Source organism: Anguilla rostrata, chromosome 4 (assembly GCF_018555375.3).
Source record: "Anguilla rostrata isolate EN2019 chromosome 4, ASM1855537v3, whole genome shotgun sequence".
Classification (NCBI taxonomy): domain Eukaryota; kingdom Metazoa; phylum Chordata; class Actinopteri; order Anguilliformes; family Anguillidae; genus Anguilla; species Anguilla rostrata.
Genome location: NC_057936.1, coordinates 65,092,199 through 65,116,829, shown reverse-complemented (window position 1 = coordinate 65,116,829; position 24,631 = coordinate 65,092,199). Strand labels below are relative to the sequence as shown.

At 52.1% G+C, this 24,631-nt stretch overlaps 2 protein-coding genes across 5 annotated transcripts; both read right to left on the bottom strand.

Annotated features, from left to right (window-relative positions):
* Positions 1 to 54: 54 nt before the first annotated feature.
* Positions 55 to 12,217, bottom strand: LOC135254005 (leukocyte elastase inhibitor-like). 3 transcript variants are annotated; one of them, XM_064333928.1, is made up of 7 exons: positions 12,081 to 12,217; positions 3,438 to 3,618; positions 2,639 to 2,776; positions 2,388 to 2,505; positions 2,132 to 2,274; positions 1,575 to 1,739; positions 55 to 1,119 (listed from the first exon to the last, which is right to left on the bottom strand). In XM_064333928.1, exons 2-7 carry the CDS (start codon positions 3,603 to 3,605, stop codon positions 715 to 717), a joined length of 1,137 nt encoding a protein of 378 aa, XP_064189998.1. In that variant the 5' UTR covers positions 3,606 to 3,618; positions 12,081 to 12,217; the 3' UTR covers positions 55 to 714. The 3 variants fall into 3 exon arrangements, with proteins under 3 accessions (XP_064189998.1, XP_064189999.1, XP_064189997.1); XM_064333929.1 differs by lacking the exon at positions 12,081 to 12,217 and adding an exon at positions 4,226 to 4,376; XM_064333927.1 differs by lacking the exon at positions 12,081 to 12,217 and having other exon boundaries at positions 3,438 to 3,708.
* On the bottom strand, positions 10,269 to 23,844 carry LOC135254004 (leukocyte elastase inhibitor A-like). 2 transcript variants are annotated; one of them, XM_064333925.1, is made up of 7 exons: positions 23,642 to 23,844; positions 16,244 to 16,461; positions 15,598 to 15,735; positions 15,347 to 15,464; positions 15,091 to 15,233; positions 14,338 to 14,502; positions 10,269 to 14,166 (listed from the first exon to the last, which is right to left on the bottom strand). In XM_064333925.1, exons 2-7 carry the CDS (start codon positions 16,412 to 16,414, stop codon positions 13,759 to 13,761), a joined length of 1,143 nt encoding a protein of 380 aa, XP_064189995.1. In that variant the 5' UTR covers positions 16,415 to 16,461; positions 23,642 to 23,844; the 3' UTR covers positions 10,269 to 13,758. The 2 variants fall into 2 exon arrangements, with proteins under 2 accessions (XP_064189995.1, XP_064189996.1); XM_064333926.1 differs by having other exon boundaries at positions 10,269 to 14,074.
* Positions 23,845 to 24,631: the final 787 nt, after the last annotated feature.

The window sequence follows — 24,631 nt, the reverse complement described above, 5'->3', positions numbered from 1 at the left end:
CCAGCGGCCAATATACCCATCACAGTCCACACAGTACCACAGGACAGCTAGCAGTCTTCTTATTGTATATGGTTTTATTGGTGGGATTTCCATACTGAAAACCACAGAAGGGTGCCACAGAAGAATGTTTCAAAAGCTGGGCAATATATCGATATTACGATTACGATATTACGATTATCGATATTGTGATGAGACTACATATCGTCTGGGATTTTGTATATCGTAATATGGCATAAGTGTTGTCTATTCCTGGTTTTGAAGGCAGCATTACAGTAAAGTGATGTCATTTTCTGAACCTACCTGACTGTTCTAGCTGTTCTATTATTTGCCTTTACCCACTAGGTTATTACATAGGCATTACTGATGATTATTTATCAAAAATCTCAGTGTAATTTTGTGAAAGTACCAATAGTCATCCCCACAATATCATCACGAAATCGAGGCATTTGGTCAAAAATATCGTGATATTTGATTTTGTCCATATGGCCCAGCCCTAACAGACAGCCGCTCGTATGTAACGGTCCTGTCACATGATGATGACATTCACAGCAAGCCCGGCAGAAGGGGTATTCAGGTAGAGCAGTCCAAGAGAATAACCCCAAGAAAATGAAAAAACATGCAGAGCAAAAAAAAAAAAAAAAAAGTCCAGAATTAGCAAAAAAAATTTCCTTAATTTTGGGCTACAAACACACGCCAATCCGATTTAATTTTTTTTTACGGAGAGGAAAATCTCCCGAGGAAGAGGATGCTGCGGGACTGGTTGTGGCGGATGAAGAAGAGGAAGGGGTGATCGGCGGTGAAGTTCTCCTCCATCAGCATGCAGAAGCTGATCATGCCCGCCGTGGCCGCCGCCGCCTCCGTGCCCTCCTCGTTCACCTCCACGAACGCCTTGTGGACCACGGCGGAGAGGTAGAGCCCCCCCTGCCCGTTCATCCCCGTCAGGTCCGCCCGCCCGACGTCGAAAACGTCGCTCATGCCCAGGCGCCCCAGGGGCGTGTTCAGCTCGTAGTCCTCCTCCAGCTTGAATCTGGGCAGGTGAACCCTGACCTCTGCATTGGTGCTCATGTTGCTCCTGCTCGTCCAGCTGTCGATCTTCTCCAGAGTGAGCTCCTTCTCCAGCTGGTGTGTGCGGAGAGAGAAGGGGGAGTTGGGGGTGGGGGGGGGGGTGAAGTCCATCATCTTAACCATTGAGCAATCAGGACACGCCACAACATATTGTAAATACGTGAAGTGTTTTGAAAACATTTTTTTCATAAAAGAATACACTTCAATATCTGAAAGCGGTAATTATTTGTATATTTGCCCATAAATATTATGAAGTACTTCAATATTTAAAAAAAAATATTTTCTGTAGATTCACTACTGATACACACTTGCTGAAGCGTCCTTCAGGAGCCTCTGAGCTCCTTCACCGTGGCGACCCTCGATCAGTTTCCAGGTCAGGCCAGGACCCCGGAGACAAGGACGCGTGAAATAAGTGACTGGGATGAACTCCCAATGTCCACGAGGTGCTTCGCATCTAAAAGGTGTGCCACCTAGTGGTCGCCCGTCCAACAACACCAAGAGCCCGCTACCTTTTTGAGCGCGCTGCCGTCCGGGGACTCCTCCGGGAGCAGGATGAACATGCTCAGCTCCTGCCCCTGGTACGGCAGCTCCAGGACCTGCAGCTTGTGCTCGGGGACGTAGTTGAAGGGGAACTTCTTCATCTGGAACATCATCTGCACCGGCTTACTCTCGTTCTGGTACCACAAGGGGAAGGAGGAACAAAAAGGAAAAAAAGGATCAAGTGGACGTATCAGATGTGTTCATTTAATAAAATCCATTTTAAATCACATTTTTCTCCCTCCTTTCCTCCCGACAAGAGGGCCTTCAAGCAAGTCTCGTTTTGCGCTTTCCGTTTTTTAATGAACGTAAAAAAACAACAGTTGTGGTATTTTCGCCCTCAGTCTGGCACTGCCTAACTAATCCTAACTAGTGGCTTCCAAAACACATCTCCCACTGCACACACACAATTTAATCATATTATTTTTAACGCACAATTTTCAGAAAGGAGGACCCTACTTCATCGTGATCCTATATATTCATATTTCACTCAACATATTTTACTTAGGGCATTTGCAAGAAAACTCACTTGATTGATTTTAAAGGGCATTTCTTGGGTCTGCTTTTCGTCAAACTTGTGCATCCAGCTCCCTTTGAAGTAGATGGCGTTCACAAGAGCCAACCTTGTCATAGTAGTAACCGTTCCTGGTTTCAGAAGGTCTTTGATTTTACCTGGGGGGCAACACAGAAGAATCTGAAGGACGGACCATGGCACGCTCTGGATTTAAGAAACAGTGCTGACAGAAGTGGTCGATGTTTCTCATAATCTGTTCTGGGTGTCTTACTTTCTGTCTGCTCCTCCACCCATTGGTTGATCTGCTTCCGTGACTCTTCTGAAGCACCAATGAAATCCAAGGGCACCAGGTCTGCACTGTAGAACTTCTGTGTGGATTCTAAGAATGCCTACAACAGAGTTCCAAACTCTATCAGACTCCAACAGTTACAGAAACTGTTTTTGTAGGGCAGGCAATGGGCAAGAAAGAGGGATATCCAGACAAAAGAGAAAGGCAAACTGTGTAGTGGAAGTGGACCTCACCGGGAGGAAGTTGAAGGTCTTTTCTCCATAGAGACGGTTGGCGAGTTTCAGGAGATAAGAGGCGGCCGGTTTGTTGATGTCAGCGCTGAGAGCCTGGAAGTCTGAGTGAACATTCTGGGCTTTATTGAAACAAAGAACCTGGGAAGGAGATACAGACGTTGAGAGGAGGGAGAGGAGGTGGAGGGAAAGAGAGAGAGATAACAAATGGGTCTGTGCAACTGCCCACATTTATATTCAGTAAACCAACATAATGAGATATCAATGGGTAGTACAGGGGTAAATCTGAGATGTCAGAATTCATGACTATTTTAGGGCCCTGTACAGAGCAGTGGTCATTTTGATTATGAGCAGTTCAGCTCAAGTGGTAGCTGGAAAAAGCACCCACACAACATTATAAAGGTCCTTGTGCAACTACAAGGCTATATTCCTCAGAACAATGAGTTACCTACACACCTCAACTGGAAAAATGCAGACATTGTGCGTCCTTACGCATGACTGCACTCGTTAAAAAGATAAATCTGACGGTGACGCATCCACGCGCTCCTTTGGTAAACAGACGGATAGGTCATCCAGCCTGCCTTACTGGCTACACTAAGCTAATGGAGACGCACACTGTGGGTGAGGCGAAACCAAACGCAGCTCACGTGCGCCGACCTTGACTATTCTGGGAACGTTTCTGAAACATTCGCGCAATGCTATTGCGCGTGCAAAGCAACCTTAAGTAAAGCAAAGCAACCTTAAGTCAATCAAGCAATGAACTCTACGGCAGCCCGGCCAACCCACTTCTCACGTGGCCTACCTTTGCCATTTGATCGGCCGTGTTTCCTTTCGCCCCCAGATAGACCATGGCCAGAGCCGAAGAGATGCTCAGCGGTGAGAAGAATACGTTTCCGCACGCACCGGCGTCACTCAGGGTTCGAAAGAGATCCAAAGCGAACGTCGTGTTGGCACTGCCCAGACTGTCCATGGCTGGTTATTCTCTAAAAACCGAGTATAAACGAAAATGAAAAAATCGTATCAGCGAAAACGAAAGTACGCTGCTGCGTGGAGCTTTCTTCCGGGTAAAATATTCTATAAATAAATAAATAAAAAAATCTGTACACCCGGGCATGTCTGATTACTCCTGAATAATTTATGCGTTTCGACGTACTCAACATTAGAAGATGCACGGAGAAAACAATAAGCATAGGCTACCATTTGCGAGCAACGGTCGCGTAGCCTACACAAGGCAGCCTATCCAATATTTTACGCGTAGTGCGTGGTGAAAAACAATACAAAATAGCCATACAATTTTTACTTCACCCACACAACTGTATGCCAATAAGCCAAAAGAACAAAACCCTTTTTAACAGAAATGTTGAACCTTATATTCATATGCAGCAAACAAAAAACAAACACAAAAAGAAATAAGTCTGAATGACTGAGCAATAACGCAATTCATTAAACAAGCCACAGAAACAGCCAGCTCTCACACGGCTATACAATATGCATTTATTAATTAGAACATTAAAAGAAAACTTGTTGAATGAAATATCAATAACTGACACGATACCGTAGGTCTAATTTAGCCTGTACATCCATACTTACCTACAGCGCAAATTAGCCCAGTTCCTCTTCGCAGCCAGACAAAGACTATGTGTGTTTAAGCAAGGTGTGTGTAGCCTATCACTGAACAGCGGTAACGGGGCAAAGGTTGTATCGACTACGCCCGTTAATGACTCACCTGCAACAGAGCTCACCTGCCTTCCCCAACAGAGCTCACCTGACATCCCCAACAGAGCTCACCTGCCTTCCCCAACAGAGCTCACCTGCCTTCCCCAATAGAGCCCACCTGCCTTCCCCAATAGAGCCCACCTGCCTTCCCCAATAGAGCTCACCTGCCTTCCCCAACAGAGCTCACCTGCCTTCCCCAACAGAGCTCACCTGCCTTCCCCAATAGAGCCACCTGCCTTCCCCAACAGAGCTCACCTGCCTTTCCCCCAACAGAGCTCACCTGCCTTCCCAACAGAGCTCACCTGCCTCCCAATAGAGCCTGCCTTCCAACAGAGCCACCTGCCTTCACAGAGCTACCTGCCTTCCCAACAGAGCTCACCTGACTCCCCAACAGAGCTCACCTGCCTTCCCCAACAGAGCTCACCTGCCTTCCCCAACAGAGCTCACCTGCCTTCCCCAACAGAGCTCACCTGCCTTCCCCAACAGAGCTCACCTGCCTTCCCCAATAGAGCTCACCTGCCTTCCCCAACAGAGCTCACCTGCCTTCCCCAACAGAGCTCACCTGCCTTCCCCAATAGAGCTCACCTGCCTTCCCCAACAGAGCTCACCTGCCTTCCCCAATAGAGCTCACCTGCCTTCCCCAATAGAGCTCACCTGCCTTCCCCAATAGAGCCCACCTGCCTTCCCCAATAGGGCTCACCTGCCTTCCCCAATAGAGCTTCAGTAAGATGGAGGCTTGAGCAGGAATAGGCCTATCACTGAACAGCGGTAACAGGGCAAAGGTTGTATCGACTACGCCCGTTAATGACAGCAATCGAACATGCCCTTTAATGAAAATAATGTCGAAGGTGTGGAAACCTTCAAAAAAATAAGTAGGCCTATAGGTCACGCGCTGACTTCCAAGAAAATACAGTACATACTTTTTATACAGGCCTTAAAGTGTTATAAAGCTGATGTATGACAATATGGTGGAAAGCAATGTGGTTTGTATTTTGCAGTAACTATATAACTTAAGGAGTAATAAGTGACTTGCATTTCCTCATACAATAATATCATTTTTGGTACGATAGCTCATGGATGCACTTAATTTTCACTGAGAAAAAAAACAAGCGCACAAATGTTTTTAATTTTAGTGAGATATCAACTCTCCTTTGTATGGATCAGTATTATAATTATATTATATATATTATAATAAAGAGTTGCAGTAATACATTAAAGTAGACCTGAAAATAAATGGAAGAAATCCCAACAGTCCTGTTAGTGTGGTACACAGAGTTGTTTTTGTAATTGAAATTTGAATTGAATTAATGAATTCCATTCAATTTGTGAGAAAGCAGAAATGTTGTTAACCTTGCACAGAAAAATAATCTAGTTCTTTAGTCTGCACTGATTTAATTTTCAGTTTATAGACTCTACACATAAGTGCCCCTCCCAATGTTTGCACCAAAGTTACAATTTTAATAGTTGCACAAGAGTAGGTTTCAAAGTCCACATGCATGAAAGGTGCATTGAGACGGTCCGGGTAGGGGGGACCCAAACGCAGAGGGAAAAAAAACACAAACTCAAAAGGGAAAATTAACAAAGACTTTACTAACACAAGGTGAACAAACAAGGAACAGACAAGGCCACAATGGGCTAAAACACAAACTCAAAAAATAATCTAATGAAACAGAAAACAACAAGAACTCAAAAACACAGGCGGGGCAGAACACGGGAAGGCAGAGCACAAGGGAACAAGCAGGTACATACAGTCGGGAAACAAACACAAGCAGGCAGGTACATGTATGTCAGGTAACAAACACAAGGCAGAACACACGCAAGGAACCAGCACCCGAGTCAAGGGAACAGAGAACTTAAATAGACAAGGGGTAACAAGACACAGGTGAACTCAAAAAACAATCAAACCAGAAGGAGGGGATAACAAGACACAGGTGGGAACCATGATGGGATAACGAGACAATTGAAATAATCATACAATTAACAGGAGGGGAGCAGGACACAAAACAGAAGTGCCGCCATCTGGCGGCCCAACAAGGGAAACACAGACAGGAACACAGGACCATGACAGTACCCCCCCCCCAAGGGACGGCTCCTGACGTCCCAGGAGGCCGACCCAGGGAGGGAGTCAACAGAGGGTGGGGCTGGAGACCGGATTCAGGACTGGACAAGACAACAGGGACAGAACACAGGAACAAGACTCTGGACCGGACTCTGACGAGGGAACAGGACTCAGACAGGAACAGGGACTGGACACAGAACTGGGGCAGGAACAGGACAGGAACGGAACAAGACAAGACTCGGGGCTGGACTGGACAGGAACGGAACAAGACAAGACTCGGGGCTGGACTGGACAGGAACGGAACAAGACAAGACTCGGGGCTGGAGTGGACAGGAAGGGATCTCGGGTCTGGAGAGGGACTCGGGGCTGGAGAGGGACTCGGGGCTGGAAACAGGACTCGACAGGAACAGGACTGGACAGGAACAGGACTGGACACAGGACTCAGGGCAGAAACAGGACTGGACAGGAACAGGACGGGACTCAGGACTAGAACGGGACGCAGGACTCGGGACTGGACTCAGACGGGGGAGCAGGACTCGGGACTGGGCAGGACCCGGGCAACACGGGGAGACTCAGGGCTGGGCAGAACCCGGGCGACACGGGAAATTCAGGGCCCGCACATCGGGCGACACGGGGAGACTCAGGGCCCGCACATCGGGCGACACGGGGAGACTCAGGCCCGCACATCGGGCGACACGGGGAGACTCAGGGCCCGCACATCGGGCGACACGGGGAGACTCAGGGCTGGCCCGCACTCGGGCGACACGGGGAAACTCAGGGCCCGCACATCGGGCGACTCGGGGAAACTCAGGGCCCGCACATCGGGCGACTCGGGGGAAACTCAGGGCCCGCACATCGGGCGACTCGGGGAAACTCAGGGCCCGTACTCGGGCGACAGGGGGACTCAGGAAACCAGGGGAACTCAGGAAACCAGGGGGACTGGGACAGGGGCAAGGCAGACATACAGGACTGGACTGGGGCGAGGTGGACACAGGACAGCAACGAGACGGGGCACGACAACACTGGACTGGGTTGGACAAGACTGAGGGGAAACAGACTGCCAGATACTGGCACAATAGGGAGACCTAAAAAGACAGACACAGGGACAAGCAGGCGGGGAGGCACACGGCGACACCGATGGACACACAAAGGGACAGGCAGACAGGGAAGGCGAGGGGGAACCCAACAACTGACATAGGGACTGACACACAGGCAAACAAGACAAAACACACGCGGACTGGCACACAGACAGACAGGCAGACAGGCGGGCAAACACGTTGGCCGATGGGCTGACGGCCTGGGGGGCAGACAAACAGGCCAACAAACTGGCTGACACACAAACGGGTAGACTAACAGACAAACAGGCGGGCAGACAATTAGACAGGGGGCCGGGAACACACGGACACACGGTTGGGAGGACAGACACCAAAGGGAGAATGGACACCAGGGGGAGCGACGAGACCGGGGAGGGACGACCACTGGGGGAGCGACGAGACCGGGGAGGGACGACCACTGGGGGAGCACGGACACCGGGGGAGTGACGACCACTCGGGGAGCGACGACACCAGGGGAAGGACGAACCCTGGAGGAGGGGGAACACTAGAGGGAAAACGGACACTGGGGGCGTGAGAACACTAGGGGAAGCACGAACGCCAGGGGGAGCACGAACGCCAGGGGGAGCACGAACGCCAGGGGGAGCACGAACGCCAGGGGGCAAGGTGTGGACACTAGGGGGAGCGAGAACACTAGGGAAAGAACGGACACTGGGGGTGCGAGAACACTAGGGGGAGCACGAACGCCAGGGGGAGCACGAACGCCAGGGGGCAAGGTGTGGACACTAGGGAGAGCAAGAACACTAGGGGAAGAACGGACACTGGGGGCGCGAGAACACTAGGGGGAGCACGAACGCTAGGGGGAGAACGAACGCCAGGGGGAGCACAAACGCCAGGGGGAGCACGAACGCCAGGGGGAGCACGAACGCCAGGGGGAGCACGAACGCCAGGGGGAGCACGAACGCCAGGGGGAGCACGAACGCCAGGGGGAGCACGAACGCCAGGGGGAGCACGAACGCCAGGGGGAGCACGAACGCCAGGGGGAGCACGAACGCCAGGGGGAGCACGAACGCCAGGGGGAGCATGAACGCCAGGGGGAGCATGAACGCCAGGGGGAGCACGAACGCTAGGGGGCAAGGCAGGTGGCTTAGCCTGCGGGGCGGCCAGAGCAGTCTGCGGCGGCCCCTGCGGGACAACAGAAGGGACCGTTGTCCTCTCCGGGGCTCTGGACGGCTCTGGAAGCCTCTCCGGAGCTCTGGACGGCTCCGGAAGCCTCTCCGGAGCTCTGGACGGCTCCGGAGGCCCCCCCGGGACTCGAGGCAGCTGCGGAGGCCCCCCTGGGGCTTGAGGCACAAGTAAAGCCCGAAACTTGGGTGTAGCAGGCGGCCTCCGCGGAAGGGTCAGAGCAGGCGGGACCTCCGGGGCTGGAGGCGGCTCTGGGGGCCTCTCCGGGGCTCGAGGCGGCTCTGGGGGCCTCTCCGGGGCTCGAGGCGGCTCTGGGGGCCTCTCCGGGGCTCGAGGCGGCTCTGGGGGCCTCTCCGGGGCTCGAGGCGGCTCTGGGGGCCTCTCCGGGGCTCGAGGCGGCTCTGGGTGCCTCTCCGGGGCTCGAGGCGGATCTGGGAGCCTCTCCGGGGCTCGAGGCGGATCTGGGAGCCTCTCCGGGGCTCGAGGCGGATCTGGGAGCCTCTCCGGGGCTCGAGGCGGATCTGGGAGCCTCTCCGGGGCTCGAGGCGGATCTGGGAGCCTCTCCGGGGCTCGAGGCGGATCTGGGAGCCTCTCCGGGGCTCGAGGCGGATCTGGGAGCCTCTCCGGGCTCCAGGTGGCTCTGGGGCCGCTCCGGGACTTGAGGCAGAGCAGGCCGTGTCGGCCGCTCCGGGACTTGAGGCAGAGCAGGCCGTGAAGGCCGCTCCGGGACTTGAGGCAGAGCAGGCCGTGAAGGCCGCTCCGGGACTTGAGGCAGAGCAGGCCGTGAAGGCCGCTCCGGGACTTGAGGCAGAGCAGGCCGTGAAGGCCGCTCCGGGACTTGAGGCAGAGCAGGCCGTGAAGGCCGCTCCGGGCTTGAGGCAGAGCAGGCCGTGAAGGCCGCTCCGGGGCTTGAGGCAGAGCAGGCCGTGAAGGCCGCTCCGGGACTTGAGGCAGAGCAGGCCGTGAAGGCCGCTCCGGGACTTGAGGCAGAGCAGGCCGTGAAGGCCGCTCCGGGACTTGAGGCAGAGCAGGCCGTGAAGGCCGCTCCGGGACTTGAGGCAGAGCAGGCCGTGAAGGCCGCTCCGGGACTTGAGGCAGAGCAGGCCGTGAAGGCCCTCCGGGACTTGGAGCAGAGCAGGCCGTGAAGGCCCTTCCTGGACTTGGGGTGGAGCAGGCCGAGGGCCCTGCCGACTGGGCTGGGCAGGGGACAGGAGCACAGACCACAGCCGTAGGGAACCAGGCTGGGCAGCTGGACGGGCCGGGGGACCCCGCGGCCGGGCCCTGGAAAGATCGCCAGTCGAGTCCCTTCGAATGACGCAGGGCCGGGAACCGCTGGCTGGGCAGCTGGAGGTCTGGCCGACCGGGAGGCAGCCCGACCACGGCGCCTCCGTGACCACCCACCCCGGGCACTGGGAAGCTCAAGGGCGAGGGACTCCCAGTCGCTGGGTGGCGAGTCCTCCGGGTCACTCCACCACCCCGGTGGCATGATAAACAAACACACAAAAAAAAAAAAAAAAAAAAACACCTCTGCTGGGTCCCACACTGGCTGGTTCCTTCTGTGACGGTCCGGGTAGGGGCGACCCAAACGCAGAGGGAAAAAAAAAAACACAAACTCAAAAGGGAAAATTAACAAAGACTTTACTAACACAAGGTGAACAAACAAGGAACAGACAAGGCCACAATGGGCTAAAACACAAACTCAAAAAATAATCTAACGAAACAGAAAACAACAAGAACTCAAAAACACAGGCGGGGCAGAACACGGGAAGGCAGAGCACAAGGGAACAAGCAGGTACATACAGTCGGGAAACAAACACAAGCAGGCAGGTACATGTATGTCAGGTAACAAACACAAGGCAGAACACACGCAAGGAACCAGCACCCGAGTCAAGGGAACAGAGAACTTAAATAGACAAGGGGTAACAAGACACAGGTGAACTCAAAAAACAATCAAACCAGAAGGAGGGGATAACAAGACACAGGTGGGAACCATGATGGGATAACGAGACAATTGAAACAATCATACAATTAACAGGAGGGGAGCAGGACACAAAACAGAAGTGCCGCCATCTGGCGGCCCAACAAGGGAAACACAGACAGGAACACAGGACCATGACATGCATATAACAAGGTCAAACATTTCACAAAAATAATATCCAATATGCTAGGTCTCACAAGTGCCAGTTATATGCTTAACATATTTACAGCTAATGCAGTTTATCTGTCATGAAAATTCAATTTTAAACCTAAAACTGCTGTCGGCCAACTGATGCCACGGTTCTGTGAAGAACTGTCATCGTTCTGGACAAACCTGCAACGTTTTTGTCAAACTGAGAATTTTATTCAGTGAGCAAAAGCATAACAAGATCCAAGTACCTCCATATATGTGTATGTGTGTTGGGATGTACAAGTGCCTGTTACATTAATGGATTATTCAATGCAAATGCATGCTTACGTAAACAATCCTTAATTACATACAACTTCATAAAACACATTTGGGGTGTGTACTCACCAATGATATCAAGATGTAGCAATAGCAACACCAAAGCAAAAATTACCTATTAAATGTTGTTGCAGTCCAAAATGTCCCATGCACATTTTGATTTATTGGTCGTCAATTACCAACTCCCTTCTTTATACTAAATAACTAAATTCAGCATTAAGGAAAGGATATTGAATATTCAGTACCCATTTAGATTGAAGAAACAACTTTAACTTTCAGCATTGGTATATGGTAAAGAAAGAAAAAAAAGCAATCCACAGCTGAACCCTCTTGGATGTTCTCATTGCCTTGTGGAGTCAGACAGAATCTCAGCAAAACACAAAATTGTTCTTACAATGTTACTGGAATGTTTTGTGAATGCTATGACATTGCCACTACAAGGAGGCTACACTGCGAGAACTTTTTATATCTGTTTTGCTGGGATGACATCACTCAGCAAGGATGCGGGCTAGCCTCAATATAAAAGGTTTTTTTCACGAGCACAGCACGGTTCGAGCCAAACACGCAGCACGTGCTCTTCAGCGATTGTACAGAAACAACGGAGTGTGCATTTGCACAAAGCCTGCTCAATTCACTTCAACAAAACACCTCACCGGATCTATATCCCTCTTGGGAGAGACATTTAAAATAAAACTTAGAACAGAGACAGGCTCATCAGCACATGTTTTGCATTGCGTTAAGTGTACATACGTATATAGAATAACCACATACAAAATTAAACATTCACAAAAAACAAAAGTGTGCCAATGCCTTCGTAATTAGCTAGTTAGCTGGCGAGAAAATGGTAGGGCACTTAATGTGATCGAAATCCAACTGGTTTGTGTTGAACAATTGCATTTTTCCTCATTTTACCATTGCAACAGTACACTATAGTACACTAGCTTGCGCAAATGAAAACGCTTCGTGGCTTTGGAGCGGCAGTTTTCTTACCTAATGTTAGGAGCACGGCATGGAGCGAGCCGCAGATTCAGCGCGTGCTCTGTTTTTAGCGTGCGGCGTCAACAGACTGCGTGACTGTACAAATTTGACTCCTCGGCACATTTGTAAAAAACTGAGTCAAGAGGGTCCTGGGAACACAGACTGGTCACGTGCTGCACACGCCATATCACATTGCTGATATGGGGTTTACACTTGTTCTGCATTCGCTTTGATTAAACCCGGCGAAAGGCACTTGGAACACTTCTGTTTCTCCAGGGTTGCTAATACAGTATAATACACTGGAGATATTTGACTTTTAGTCTGTTTGACACACAGTTGTAAATGGCACATACATCCTGGACATCACTACCCAATATTGTTTCGCTCACAAGGCTATTTGGAAATTCCAAATATATGTAAAATTGCAACAGGAGGCAAAGCCTTCTCTTGCAGAGCTCCTGTCTTATGGAATAATCTTCCTTTGCACGTTTTGGGCTTCAGACACACCCTCTGTCTATTACACACAGGCTCAAAACGTACTTCTTTAGGCTGGAGGCCTAGATGCACCCTGAGGCGTCACTAGGGGGGTGCGGACCGGACCGGGTGGCACCATCGGAGGGGGGTGACACCGAAATGACTGGACACAGCTAATTTCTGCCGGTTGATTTAATTAACAGTATGAATGTGTCGAGAAGCGCTTTGTCGTCTGAATGCATAACACGCAATTCCTTGCCCCCCCACCGTCAACAACTTCCAAAAGCACCCCCCCCCCACCCCCGTCGACAACATCGGGTGACACCAATGGTCGACCGTACCGGGTGTCACCAACCCTAGTGACACCACTGCATGCATCACCACAGTCCTCTGAATTGCACAATGACCTACTCTGGACTCTATGCTTGGACTGCCAATTTTGCCAGCTAATTTAACTACCCCCGGCCACACACAGGAGTCTCTATAGCTAGGTTCCTTCTGCAAATTTGCAAAGTTTGAGTGTTTTTCTTCCCACTTGCTGATTTTGTTTTTGTGGGTTCATGGTAAATGGCAAATGGACTGCATTTATATAGCGCTTTTATCCAAAGCGCTTTACAACTGATGCCTCTCATTCACCAGAGCAGTTGGGGGTTAGGTGTCTTGCTCAAGGACACTTCGACACGCCCAGGGCGGGGTTTGAGCCGGCAACCCTCCGACTGCCAGACAACCGGTCTTACCTCCTGAGCTATGTCGCCCCTGTTTTTTTTTTGTTTTTTTTCAGGCCTGTTTTTTTTGCCCAGTGTTCTTTTGCATCTCCAGTCTCCACTGCAAAGGACTTGTGAGACTCTCTGTTAAAAGCACTATACAAATAAAACTGAATGGAAGTGAACAGAAGGGCGCCTGTAATCTGACGGAGTTGCTCCAGGGCTAGGGAGGTGAGGCTACCATTACTACTCATTTAGCACTGTGGGAGAACATTTATATGAGTAACAGCACCAGACCTGGGGCAATAACATTCCCAGACCGGTCAGCATATATAGGTAACGTCATTAAGCGCTAAAGCAAATGAACTCTACTAAGACTGAAACACAATTCAGATCTCGAACACATCCAGGACACAGATTTATGCGTTCTGCCCAGATTCAAACCAACGATTTTTCCTCAGCCTTGCCTTGAAAAAAAAATACTGCATCCAAGTTCTCAGGTTCTCCTTTTTTTACGGGGAACAGAATCTCCCGAGGAAGAGGATGCTGCGGGACTGGTTGTGCTGGATGAAGAAGAGGAAGGGGTGATCGGCGGTGAATTTTTTATACTGCTGGAAAAGGCTGTACGTCACATACTCTGCGCTAGCTACCGCCGCCTCCGTGCCCTCCTCGTTCACCTCCACGAACGCCTTGTGGACCACGGCGGAGAGGTAGAGCCCCCCCTGCCCGTTCATCCCCGTCAGGTCCGCCCGCCCGGCGTCGAAAACGTCGCTCATGCCCAGGCGCCCCAGGGGCGTGTTCAGCTCGTAGTCCTCCTCCAGCTTGAATCTGGGCAGGCGAACGCAGATGTCTATGCCTCTTTCCATGTTTTTCCTGTCTGTCCAGCTGTCAATGTTCTCCAGAGTGAGCTCTTTCTCAAGCTGGTGTGTGCAGAGGGGGGAGGGGGGGAGGGGGGGAGGGGGGGTGTTGATATGCATCAACGTTGTACATTTCAATGTGGTAGCACCTGGATTTGGTAATTACATTTCCTTTTCTTGTCAATTAAAAAAAAGTTAGTTATGTGTCATAAATTACCCCAGGTAAGCTGTTACCTTTTTGAGTGCATTGCCAAAGATGGATGACCTGGGCAGCAGAATGAACATGCTCAGCTCGTCCTCCTGGTACGGAATCTCAAGGACTTGCAGTCTGTATTTTGGGATGTACCTGTACGGGTACTGGTCCGTCTGGAACATCATCTGCACCGGTTTGCTATTAAACTGGCACGACAAGTGGAGGACAAAAGGAATCAATCAACTCATCAGATTTTATAAACGCCATTTTAAATAACGTCTCTCCTCCCTTTCTCAAAATGGCCATTAACTTTGTGGAAACAAGTCTGGTTTTACATTTACTTTTTGAATGAATGCAAAAATACGACAACTTCCTCCCATTCCCAGTTTCTCTCGAAAAAAAATCTCCATCTTATTTCATGGCCAGGTCCCCAAATGAATGATCTTAACTTTTTTGGTTCCATGTTCAGCTCCCTAACCAGGAAGACTCGCAGTCAAGGTGGGCGATACAAGCTCACGATGTTACTGCCATCACTGTGTTGCCTGCAACTGTTTCCATACATAGAAAATATGAACACATGTCTACTCGAGGAGAATGGGGTGAAATCATCACCTTTTTAGGGACTTATCCTGACCAGTGGCATATCTTGCTGCACACACAATTTAATGATTTAATTTTAATGCATCATTTTCAGGCAGGAGGTCCCAACTTACTGTGCTTACTGCGACCCTGCACATGCCCATTGCACTCAGAACACTAAATATTTTATCAAAGGCATTTGCAAGAAAACTCACTCGACTGATTTTAAAGGGCATTTCTTTGGTCCGCTTCCCGTCAAACTTGTGCATCCAGCTCCCTTTGAAGTAGATGGCGTTCACAAGAGCCAACCTTGTCACAGCAGAAACCGTTCCTGGTTTCAGAAGGTCTTTGATTTTACCTGGGGGGCAACACAGAAGAATCTGAAGGACGGACCATGGCACGCTCTGGATTTAAGAAACAGTGCTGCCAGAAGTGGTCGCTGTTTCTCATAATCTGTTCTGGGTGTCTTACTTTCTGTCTGCTCCTCCACCCATTGGTTAATCTGCTTCCGTGACTCTTCTGAGGCACCAATGAAATCCAAGGGCACCAGGTCTGCACTGTAGAACTTCTGTGTGGATTCTAAGAATGCCTACAACAGAGTTCCAAACTCTATCAGCCTCCAACAGTTACAGTACCTGTTTTTGTAGGGCAGGCAATGGGCAAGAAAGAGGGATTTCCAGCTAAAAGAGAAAGGCAAACTGTGTAGTGGAAGTGGACCTCACCGGGAGGAAGTTTAAGGTCTTTTCTCCATAGAGACGGTTGGCGAGTTTCAGGAGGTAAGAGGCGGCCGGTTTGTTGATGTCAGCGCTGAGAGCCTGGAAGTCTGAGTGAACATTCTGGGCTTTATTGAAACAAAGAACCTGGGAAGGAGATACAGACGTTGAGAGGAGGTGGAGGAGATGGAGGGAAACAGAGAGAGAGGGAGAGAGAGGGGGATTAGAGAGATAAAAGACAAATGGGTCTGTCGATCTGTTTAAATTAAATATCAAATAAACCAACAAAATGAGATCTCAGTAGCAACAAAGGATATTTACCGACAGACCTCAACTGAAGAATGTGCTGCATGAACCACCGTCTTGGTTAAAAAGAAGATTGGCGATGGATCCGTGCGCTTTCATTATACGGTATTAGGTAAAGAGACGAGATGTTCAGCCTGCCAAGCCATAGGCTACAGTAGCTACAGAGACGAAGAGCAACCCTAAACTAAACCACACATAACCCCAAACGAACTGCTGGATCGACGCCGGAGCATCTGGGCCGATGTCTGCGCACGACGCCACTGTACGCACGTGTGAAGTGAGCAGTCAAGCCAATCAAACGATGAAGTCCGCGGAAGCCAGAGCCAGCCCAACTTCTCACGTGGCCTACCTTTGCCATTTGATCGGCGGTGTGTCCTTTCGCCCCCAGATAGACCATGGCCAGAGCCGAAGAGATGCTCAGCGGTGAGAAGAAGACGTTTCTGCTCTCGCCGGCGACGTCGCTCAGGGTTCGGAAGAGATCCAAAGCGAACGTCGTGTTGGCACTGCCCAGACTGTCCATGGCTGGTTATTCTCTAAAAACCGAGTATAAACGTGCAAGAGCGCACCCTGTCGAAAGAACACAGATATAGTCGAATTAATGAATTTTTTTTATATTTTAAAAATCAGATTACATTGACGTATGCTACTTCACTAGCGAGGTTTTATTTTCCTAATCGACTTCTACCGTAACCACACCCCTTAGCTGTTGACAAAGTTGCCTTCCCCAACAGAGCTTCAGTAAAATGGAGGCTTGAGCAGGAATAGACCTCGCACAGTCAGTGCCTTTAATGTAACTATTTATTATTTAACTGCCACCGGCCAACGGAAAGCCCCCGGTGTCCCGCCTGGGTTTCCCCGTAAAAGAGCGGGAAACCACCGGTGGCCTGAGACCTGCATCACGGCTGCTGGGTTTCACCGTTAAAACCGAACCCGACTTGTAAAAAGTACCCTCCCTTTCTGAAATAGTAACATAGCCTGGGACCAGCATCGACGGAACAAACCAAAATTGGGGAGGGGGGCAGTGGGCAGGGGGGCAGCCAGGAGCCTCGTGGTTTCATGAGCGATTCAAATACTAAGGCCTCGTTTACATAGATTTACTTTGAGTGTGTCCTTTCCTGATATTCAGATCAGAGAGAGAGAGAGAGAGAGAGAGAGAAAGCGCTGTTTCTCCGAAATCAATGTCCATTGTACTGCACCAGGGGGCATCCCAGCCAGTAGGGGGCAGCGTTGGCACAGCCACGCTGCTCCTTCCCTTACATGATGACGCAGGTCAGGGAACAAAACAGACTTCATCTCCTCAGCCGTTGCCTCATGCTGGGCTCTTGCGCCATTAGTCATCCTTACGGTAAAGGTGGTCGTCACCTTCGGCGGAATTCTGCGGCGTGGAGTCGGGACGGCCGGCAGCCGGGGCTCACAAGATAAAGCTCCCCTTAAAAATTCCGGTTACCTAACAGGCTGCTTGTTTAAGCCGGCCTCCGCTGGGTCTCCAGCTGGTCCCGGACAATGAGCGATCTGTCAGAGAGACACTTGAACATGACTTCTTTTTCTTCCGCCCCCCCCCTCCCCGCCCCCCGCCCCCCTCCCAGGCTTTGCAGCCAGCTGCGATGGGAACATTCTGTCCCCCCGGAGAAGGCCGTTCTGTGCTCTCTGGCGCCTTCCCCAAAAAAAAAAAAAAAGAGAGAGAGAGGGGGGAGCGTGGACGGAGCCGACGTGAACTTCGAGAGGCAGAGGCAGGACTCTGGGAAGAAGAGCCTCCCCTCCTTTCTGATCTCTCTCCCTCACAAAGGCGTGGAAACTCGTACTCCCCCCGGGACTGAGAACCGGCACCGCTCCAGGTTACCCACTCCCAAATTTCACGGGACGACAGCTCAGAGAAATAGAGTGACGCAGTGGGTTCTGAATATGCCCCAGAGTGATACAGATATTCCACGACGGTATGGCAGGTTTCTGGAGTTCATAACTCAACTTCAAACATTTTTTTTATTGGTGTAGTGAAGCCGTCGTGTTTACTGTACGATCTGTGGCCACCTGCCCAGGGATGAACGCTGAACCTGAGACCCCTGGGACAGGAAGTCCACCTCAGCACCTGGTGCCACTGCCATCCTGCTTAACAGGTGAACAGGTGTCCACTTTCACCTGAGCCCCAACACCGTCCCCGCTGTCGTTTTTGGGATCGCCGGGCCGTCCCGTCCCGTCCCACTCCACGGTGCTGCTCGCCTGCCCCCCGCGCCGTGTTTAAATTTCTATTTCGGATGGTCGGATTCTCCCTTAGTCGCCCCCCCACCCCTCTCCCCATCCCCCCCCCCATTTGACTCCAGTGGCAGTCCAAAACAAACATTAGCAAAGCCGGCAGCTCAATCCCAGCGCTGCGCCCCAAATGAGCTGGCGGGAATGAGGTGACAGCTGGACCCCCCATCTCCCCCATTGGGACGTTTGTGGGGGGAGGGGGGGCAGTCTGGGCGTGGCAGGTGGCTCCTGGAGAGGCTCTGTTGGGGCCCCGGTTGGAGTCCCAGTGGCGGCGTCTAAAGTGTGAAAGACTGAGAGTGTGGGGGGTGGGGGGGGGGGGGGGTGGGCGCATCTGAACCCCCTGTCCCGTAACCACCCGTCCCAACAGCACAACAGGGCAAAAAAGGGCGGAGCTCCTGCTCTCTGGAACAGCCGGCCGGCAGCCCGGCCACTGACACGCTAATCTAATCTAACTGCCTGCGCTCCTAGCATTGAGTCACCATGACAACGCTTAACCAGAACCTGGGTGGATCACGCCAAGGCCACTCCGCATCTATAGTCCACACTAGTACGACGGCATTGTTTGTTACTCCTTGTCACAAAAACCCTCCCGAATTAGGCGACCAGGCCCTTTTTAGCCTCTCCTTTTTAACCCATTATGGTGTAAAATGACAACAAAAAAAGTGACAAAAATTGTTCTTTTTAAAAAAGAAAAAAAAAAGTGATTATGGAAGTTTGTTCCGGGTGAATGGAGGACAGCACCGGCCATCCTGATCAAAGGGTCGTTTGATGATGGAATCAGGGCGATATCAGAATGGAGGAGGAGATGAGCTGTTGAAGGTGTGAGCGGGGGTGGGGTGGGAGATTGGGGAGGCAGTGGTTTTAGGAGGGAGGGGGGCTGGGGAAGGGGGGGGGGGGGTAGTCAATAAAACAGCCTGTGACTGTCGGGGTTCAAGGTGGACAGCGTGGGTGGACGCGGAGATGCCAGATTGGCAGATTGTTCCCCATGAGAGCCCAGCTGCTGTCACTGATCGTTCCCCTCGGGGAGAGGCTGTCACCAGGGGGGATCGGGGGCAGTTTTGTCTGGCGCTCTCCAATAAGCTCTCCAATTATGGAGGGGTAGGCTTCCAAACACGTATCCCATGACACCCCCTCCTGCCCCACAACAAGTAAATCTGAATCTCTGAGTGCCCTCTGAACAGACCCAGAGTAGTTTTCTTCTATTACACCCCGACAGCATCAGTACAGCCAGCCACCCCCCGACTCCTGCCAACCCCCCCCACCACTCCTGCCAACCTCCCCCCCCGCCACCACTCCTGCCAACCCCTCCAACACCACTCCCGCCACACCCCCCCCCACTCCACCCCCGCTTTAACACCCAGCACCCCTTCCATTTAAAATCCGGGAGCTCCAGTGTCCCCTTTAACTTCACCGCAGGGCGTTTTCACACCTCAGCGTACACTCTCACGCCTCGGATCACTCCCACGCCTCAGCATACACTCTCACGCCTCAGCGTACACTCCCACGCCTCAGCGTACACTCTCACACCTCAGATCACTCCCACGCCTCAGCATACACTCTCACGCCTCAGCGTACACTCTCACACCTCAGATCACTCCCACGCCTCAGCGTACACTCCCACGCCTCAGCGTACACTCCCACGCCTCAGCGTACACTCTCTCACCTCAGCGTACACTCCCACGCCTCAGCGTACACTCCCACGCCTCAGCGTACACTCTCACACCTCAGCGTACACTCCCACGCCTCAGCGTACACTCCCACGCCTCAGATCACTCTCACGCCTCAGCGTACACTCCCACGCCTCAGCGTACACTCCCACGCCTCAGCGTACACTCCCACGCCTCAGATCACTCTCACGCCTCAGCGTACACTCCCACGCCTCAGCGTACACTCTCACACATCAGCGTACACTCCCACGCCTCAGATCACTCCCACGCCTCAGCGTACACTCCCACGCCTCAGTGTACACTCTCACGCCTCAGTGTACACTCTCACGCCTCAGCGTACACTCTCACGCCTCAGCGTACACTCCCACGCCTCAGCGTACACTCTCACGCCTCAGCGTACACTCTCACGCCTCAGATCACTCCCACGCCTCAGCGTACACTCTCACGCCTCAGCGTACACTCTCACGCCTCAGATCACTCTCACGCCTCAGCGTACACGCCCACGCCTCAGATCACTCCCACACCTCAGCGTACACTCTCACGCCTCAGTGTACACTCCCACACCTCAGCGTACACTCCCACACCTCAGCGTACACTCTCACGCCTCAGCGTACACTCCCACACCTCAGCGTACACTCCCACACCTCAGATCACTCCCACGCCTCAGCGTACACTCTCACGCCTCAGCGTACACTCTCACACCTCAGATCACTCCCACACCTCAGCGTACACTCCCACGCCTCAGCGTACACTCTCACGCCTCAGCGTACACTCCCACGCCTCAGCGTACACTCTCACACCTCAGATCACTCCCACGCCTCAGGATACACTCCCACGCCTCAGCGTACACTCTCACGCCTCAGCGTACACTCTCACACCTCAGATCACTCCCACGCCTCAGCGTACACTCTCACGCCTCAGCGTACACTCCCACGCCTCAGCGTACACTCTCACACCTCAGCGTACACTCCCACACCTCAGATCACTCCCACGCCTCAGCATACACTCCCACGCCTCAGCGTACACTCCCACACCTCAGATCACTCCCACGCCTCAGCGTACACTCTCACACCTCAGCGTACACTCTCACGCCTCAGCATACACTCCCACGCCTCGGATCACTCTCACGCCTCAGCGTACACTCTCACGCCTCGGATCACTCTCACGCCTCAGCGTACACTCCCACGCCTCGGATCACTCTCACGCCTCAGCGTACACTCTCACGACTCAGCGTACACTCCCACGCCTCAGCATACACTCCCACGCCTCAGCGTACACTCCCACGCCTCAGATCACTCCCACGCCTCAGCGTACACTCCCACGCCTCAGCGTACACTCTCACGCCTCAGTGTACACTCTCACACCTCAGCGTACACTCCCACGCCTCAGATCACTCCCACGCCTCAGCGTACACTCCCACGCCTCAGCATACACTCCCACGCCTCAGCGTACACTCCCACGCCTCAGCGTACACTCCCACACCTCAGATCACTCCCACGCCTCAGCGTACACTCTCACACCTCAGCGTACACTCCCACGCCTCAGCATACACTCCCACGCCTCGGATCACTCTCACGCCTCAGCGTACACTCTCACGCCTCAGCGTACACTCTCACGCCTCGGATCACTCTCACGCCTCAGCGTACACTCCCACGCCTCGGATCACTCTCACGCCTCAGCGTACACTCTCACGCCTCAGCGTACACTCCCACGCCTCAGCGTACACTCTCACGCCTCAGCGTACACTCCCACGCCTCAGCGTACACTCTCACACCTCAGATCACTCCCACGCCTCAGCATACACTCCCACGCCTCAGCGTACACTCTCACGCCTCAGCGTACACTCTCACACCTCAGATCACTCCCACGCCTCAGCGTACACTCTCACACCTCAGCGTACACTCCCACACCTCAGATCACTCCCACGCCTCAGCGTACACTCTCATGCCTCAGCGTACACTCCCACGCCTCAGCGTACACTCCCACACCTCAGATCACTCCCACGCCTCAGCGTACACTCTCACACCTCAGCGTACACTCCCACGCCTCAGCATACACTCCCACGCCTCGGATCACTCTCACGCCTCAGCGTACACTCTCACGCCTCAGCGTACACTCTCACGCCTCGGATCACTCTCACGCCCTCAGCGTACACTCCACGCCTCGGATCACTCTCACGCCTCAGCGTACACTCTCACGACCTCAGCGTACACTCCCACGCCTCAGCATACACTCCCACGCCTCAGCGTACACTCCCACGCCTCAGATCACTCCCACGCCTCAGCGTACACTCCCACGCCTCAGCGTACACTCTCACGCCTCAGCGTACACTCCCACGCCTCAGATCACTCCCACACCTCAGCATACACTCCCACGCCTCAGCGTACACTCTCACGCCTCGGATCACTCTCACGCCTCAGCGTACACTCTCACACCTCAGATCACTCCCACACCTCAGATCACTCCCACGCCTCAGCGTACACTCCCACGCCTCAGCGTACACTCCCACGCCTCAGATCACTCTCACGCCTCAGCGTACACTCCCACGCCTCAGATCACTCTCACGCCTCAGCGTACACTCCCACACCTCAGCGTACACTCCCACGCCTCGGATCCTGCCATGTGGGAGCGATGTGACCAGCGGGGTTTTCCAGAGCCGGGCCATTACAGGGGACACTTGACACCCGCTGGTAAGGGAATCCCAACAGTGTCGCCACGGCAACTTACAGTGTTTATATATATATATATATATATTTATGTTTTTTTGCAAGCAATCGATTTCACAGCTGGACATTTCCTGAAGGCTCAAGGGTGCGACAAGGGTGCCCCCCACCTACCCCAATCGAGCAGAAGAGTTGCCGTGGGGTAAGGGAATGGGGCGGGGCATACCCTGTCTCTTGGCAACATTATTGGCCAATGGTTTGCCACCACCTGGGATTCCGGGTGGCGGCAACCAATCGCATGAACATTCCAACAGACCTACTCTTCGGAGGGTTAAATGGGGGGTTTTCTTTCAGGTATGCAGCCAGGTGATGCCAGTGAAGGTAAATGACCAAAACCTTGAATAACCCGCAGGCATGGGGGAGAAGGGGTTAACAGTACCTGAGAAAGACTGCCCTGAACAGGTGGCCTGGCTGCTGTAGTTTTTCCATCAGAACGATAGTGAAAGGTTCCTGATACATTATAGTCTATTTGGACCAAAGCTTACTGGCCTTTGTGCACTAAGTTTCTTTCTCTAAAAATGGGAATGCAAAAAAACAAAAAGAAAAAAGAGTTAGTACTAAACAGAAAAACCTTTTGAAATATACATTGCTTGTAATGCTGAAAAGGTGTGGAGAAGGAGTGGAGTTTCAGCACAAACACAGCTCCTCAGTAACACGTACTGGCGCACGCGACGGACGCCTGGGTGAAATGGGAGGCTATAAACGAGCGGTGACTAACGCATGCCCAGTGTAGCTGGCTTAATGCGCAGTGTCACGTTCTTAATTAGCGAGCCCATATGTTCTCTCTCTCTCTCATGGCGCCAAAAAAAAAAAAAAGATGGGTGAAGATGCTCTCAAAGCACGCGATCGCAACGAGACGCCACAGCAACACATTAAAAATATTTAATTACTCCCTTTTTTAATTATACACAACACGATGCGTTCTTCAGTAATACCGCGTGCACTTACCACGTACTGCCGCGAGAAATGAATATTAATCGGCGTCGGTTTAGATACTCAAGGAGAGACGAGCAATGAGAAGTACGCACGAAAGGAAGCGGCGTCTGCGTGCCCCGTAACCCGTTTCCATCGGCCTCCCACGGACCTGCGGATAAAACGCTGCTCACATACCTCTTGGATTTCTTTGAGCCGCACGTCGAGCTCCTGTTACGCCGGACAAGTGATCACCCCGTAAAATCTGATTCTTCACGCGGAGAGCTGGGTTTTTGGGCTTTTTTAATTTAAATTAGCGTTCGTAGTATTATTATTTTATTATTCCATACAAGGGAGAGGGAGGAAGGACAGACACGCAGCCCTTTGCTGCGTAGGCTTTGGAAAGCCAATCACGTGTGTGGTATAAATCTAATTTGGACCGTGTTTGCAAGCCCTCTGTCTCTGGATATCTGAGCCTTAAATGGAAACATTCCAGGCCGTTCGCTGAAGGGGGGAAAAAACCATCTTTCATTTAAAGCACAGGTTTACAGTCAATGTCTGCAAGTTTGACATGGTGCAGCATGTCCTGTAAGTCAGTATGAATGTTATTTGGAAATGAAACGCAGGCATGTTGTGTTTGGGGGTGGGGGGGGGTTGGGTGTTTCTTCATGGGATGGTGTTGGCCAGGAGAAAGGACACACCCCGTGGTCTGGAATTGACCCATCCAGACTGTGCCAGTGCTGACAGCCCTGGAGCAGTGCATCACCCAGGGAGGGTGTCAGCTGGCCCGGGCTGTCCCTGACTCGCTGTGAGGGTCCTCTGGTCCTGCAGCTCAGCAGACGTGTTCTGCAGAGCAAACGTTACCTGGGCCTGGAAGCTCAGGATCGGAATGACCTGTGAATATGGACTGTTTAGAATTTAGAATCCTGCCTGACTCCAATAGAACAGTCAAGGCCTTTATGACGCTCAACGCTTTTATCCTGAAGTCCAGAGCACCTGCGTGACCGTGACAGGTGGACTCAAGGGTTTTAAGTCCATGCCAACAGTAAACAGCTGCCTCATGAGAGAGGGAGAGAGAGGGGGGAGAGGGAGGGAGGGAGAGAGAGAGAGAGAGAGAGGAAAAAGAGAAAAAAGAGAAAGAAGCCAACATCACAGTGATACACTGATCTGCCAATGAAAACCCAGCTG

Excerpts from the sequence above, each read along its gene's own strand:
- LOC135254005 (XM_064333928.1), bottom strand. The coding sequence starts at position 3,605 with ATGGACAGTCTGGGCAGTGCCAACACGACGTTCGCTTTGGATCTCTTT. Across the intron at positions 2,777-3,437 it reads CGGCCGATCAAATGGCAAAG|GTTCTTTGTTTCAATAAAGC; the intron begins GTAGGCCACGTG and ends TCTCCTTCCCAG. Across the intron at positions 2,275-2,387 it reads GGTGGAGGAGCAGACAGAAA|GTAAAATCAAAGACCTTCTG; the intron begins GTAAGACACCCA and ends GTTGCCCCCCAG.
- LOC135254004 (XM_064333925.1), bottom strand. The coding sequence starts at position 16,414 with ATGGACAGTCTGGGCAGTGCCAACACGACGTTCGCTTTGGATCTCTTC. Across the intron at positions 15,465-15,597 it reads AGACCTTAAACTTCCTCCCG|GCATTCTTAGAATCCACACA; the intron begins GTGAGGTCCACT and ends ACTCTGTTGTAG. Across the intron at positions 14,503-15,090 it reads TGCCCTTTAAAATCAGTCGA|TTTAATAGCAAACCGGTGCA; the intron begins GTGAGTTTTCTT and ends TTGTCGTGCCAG.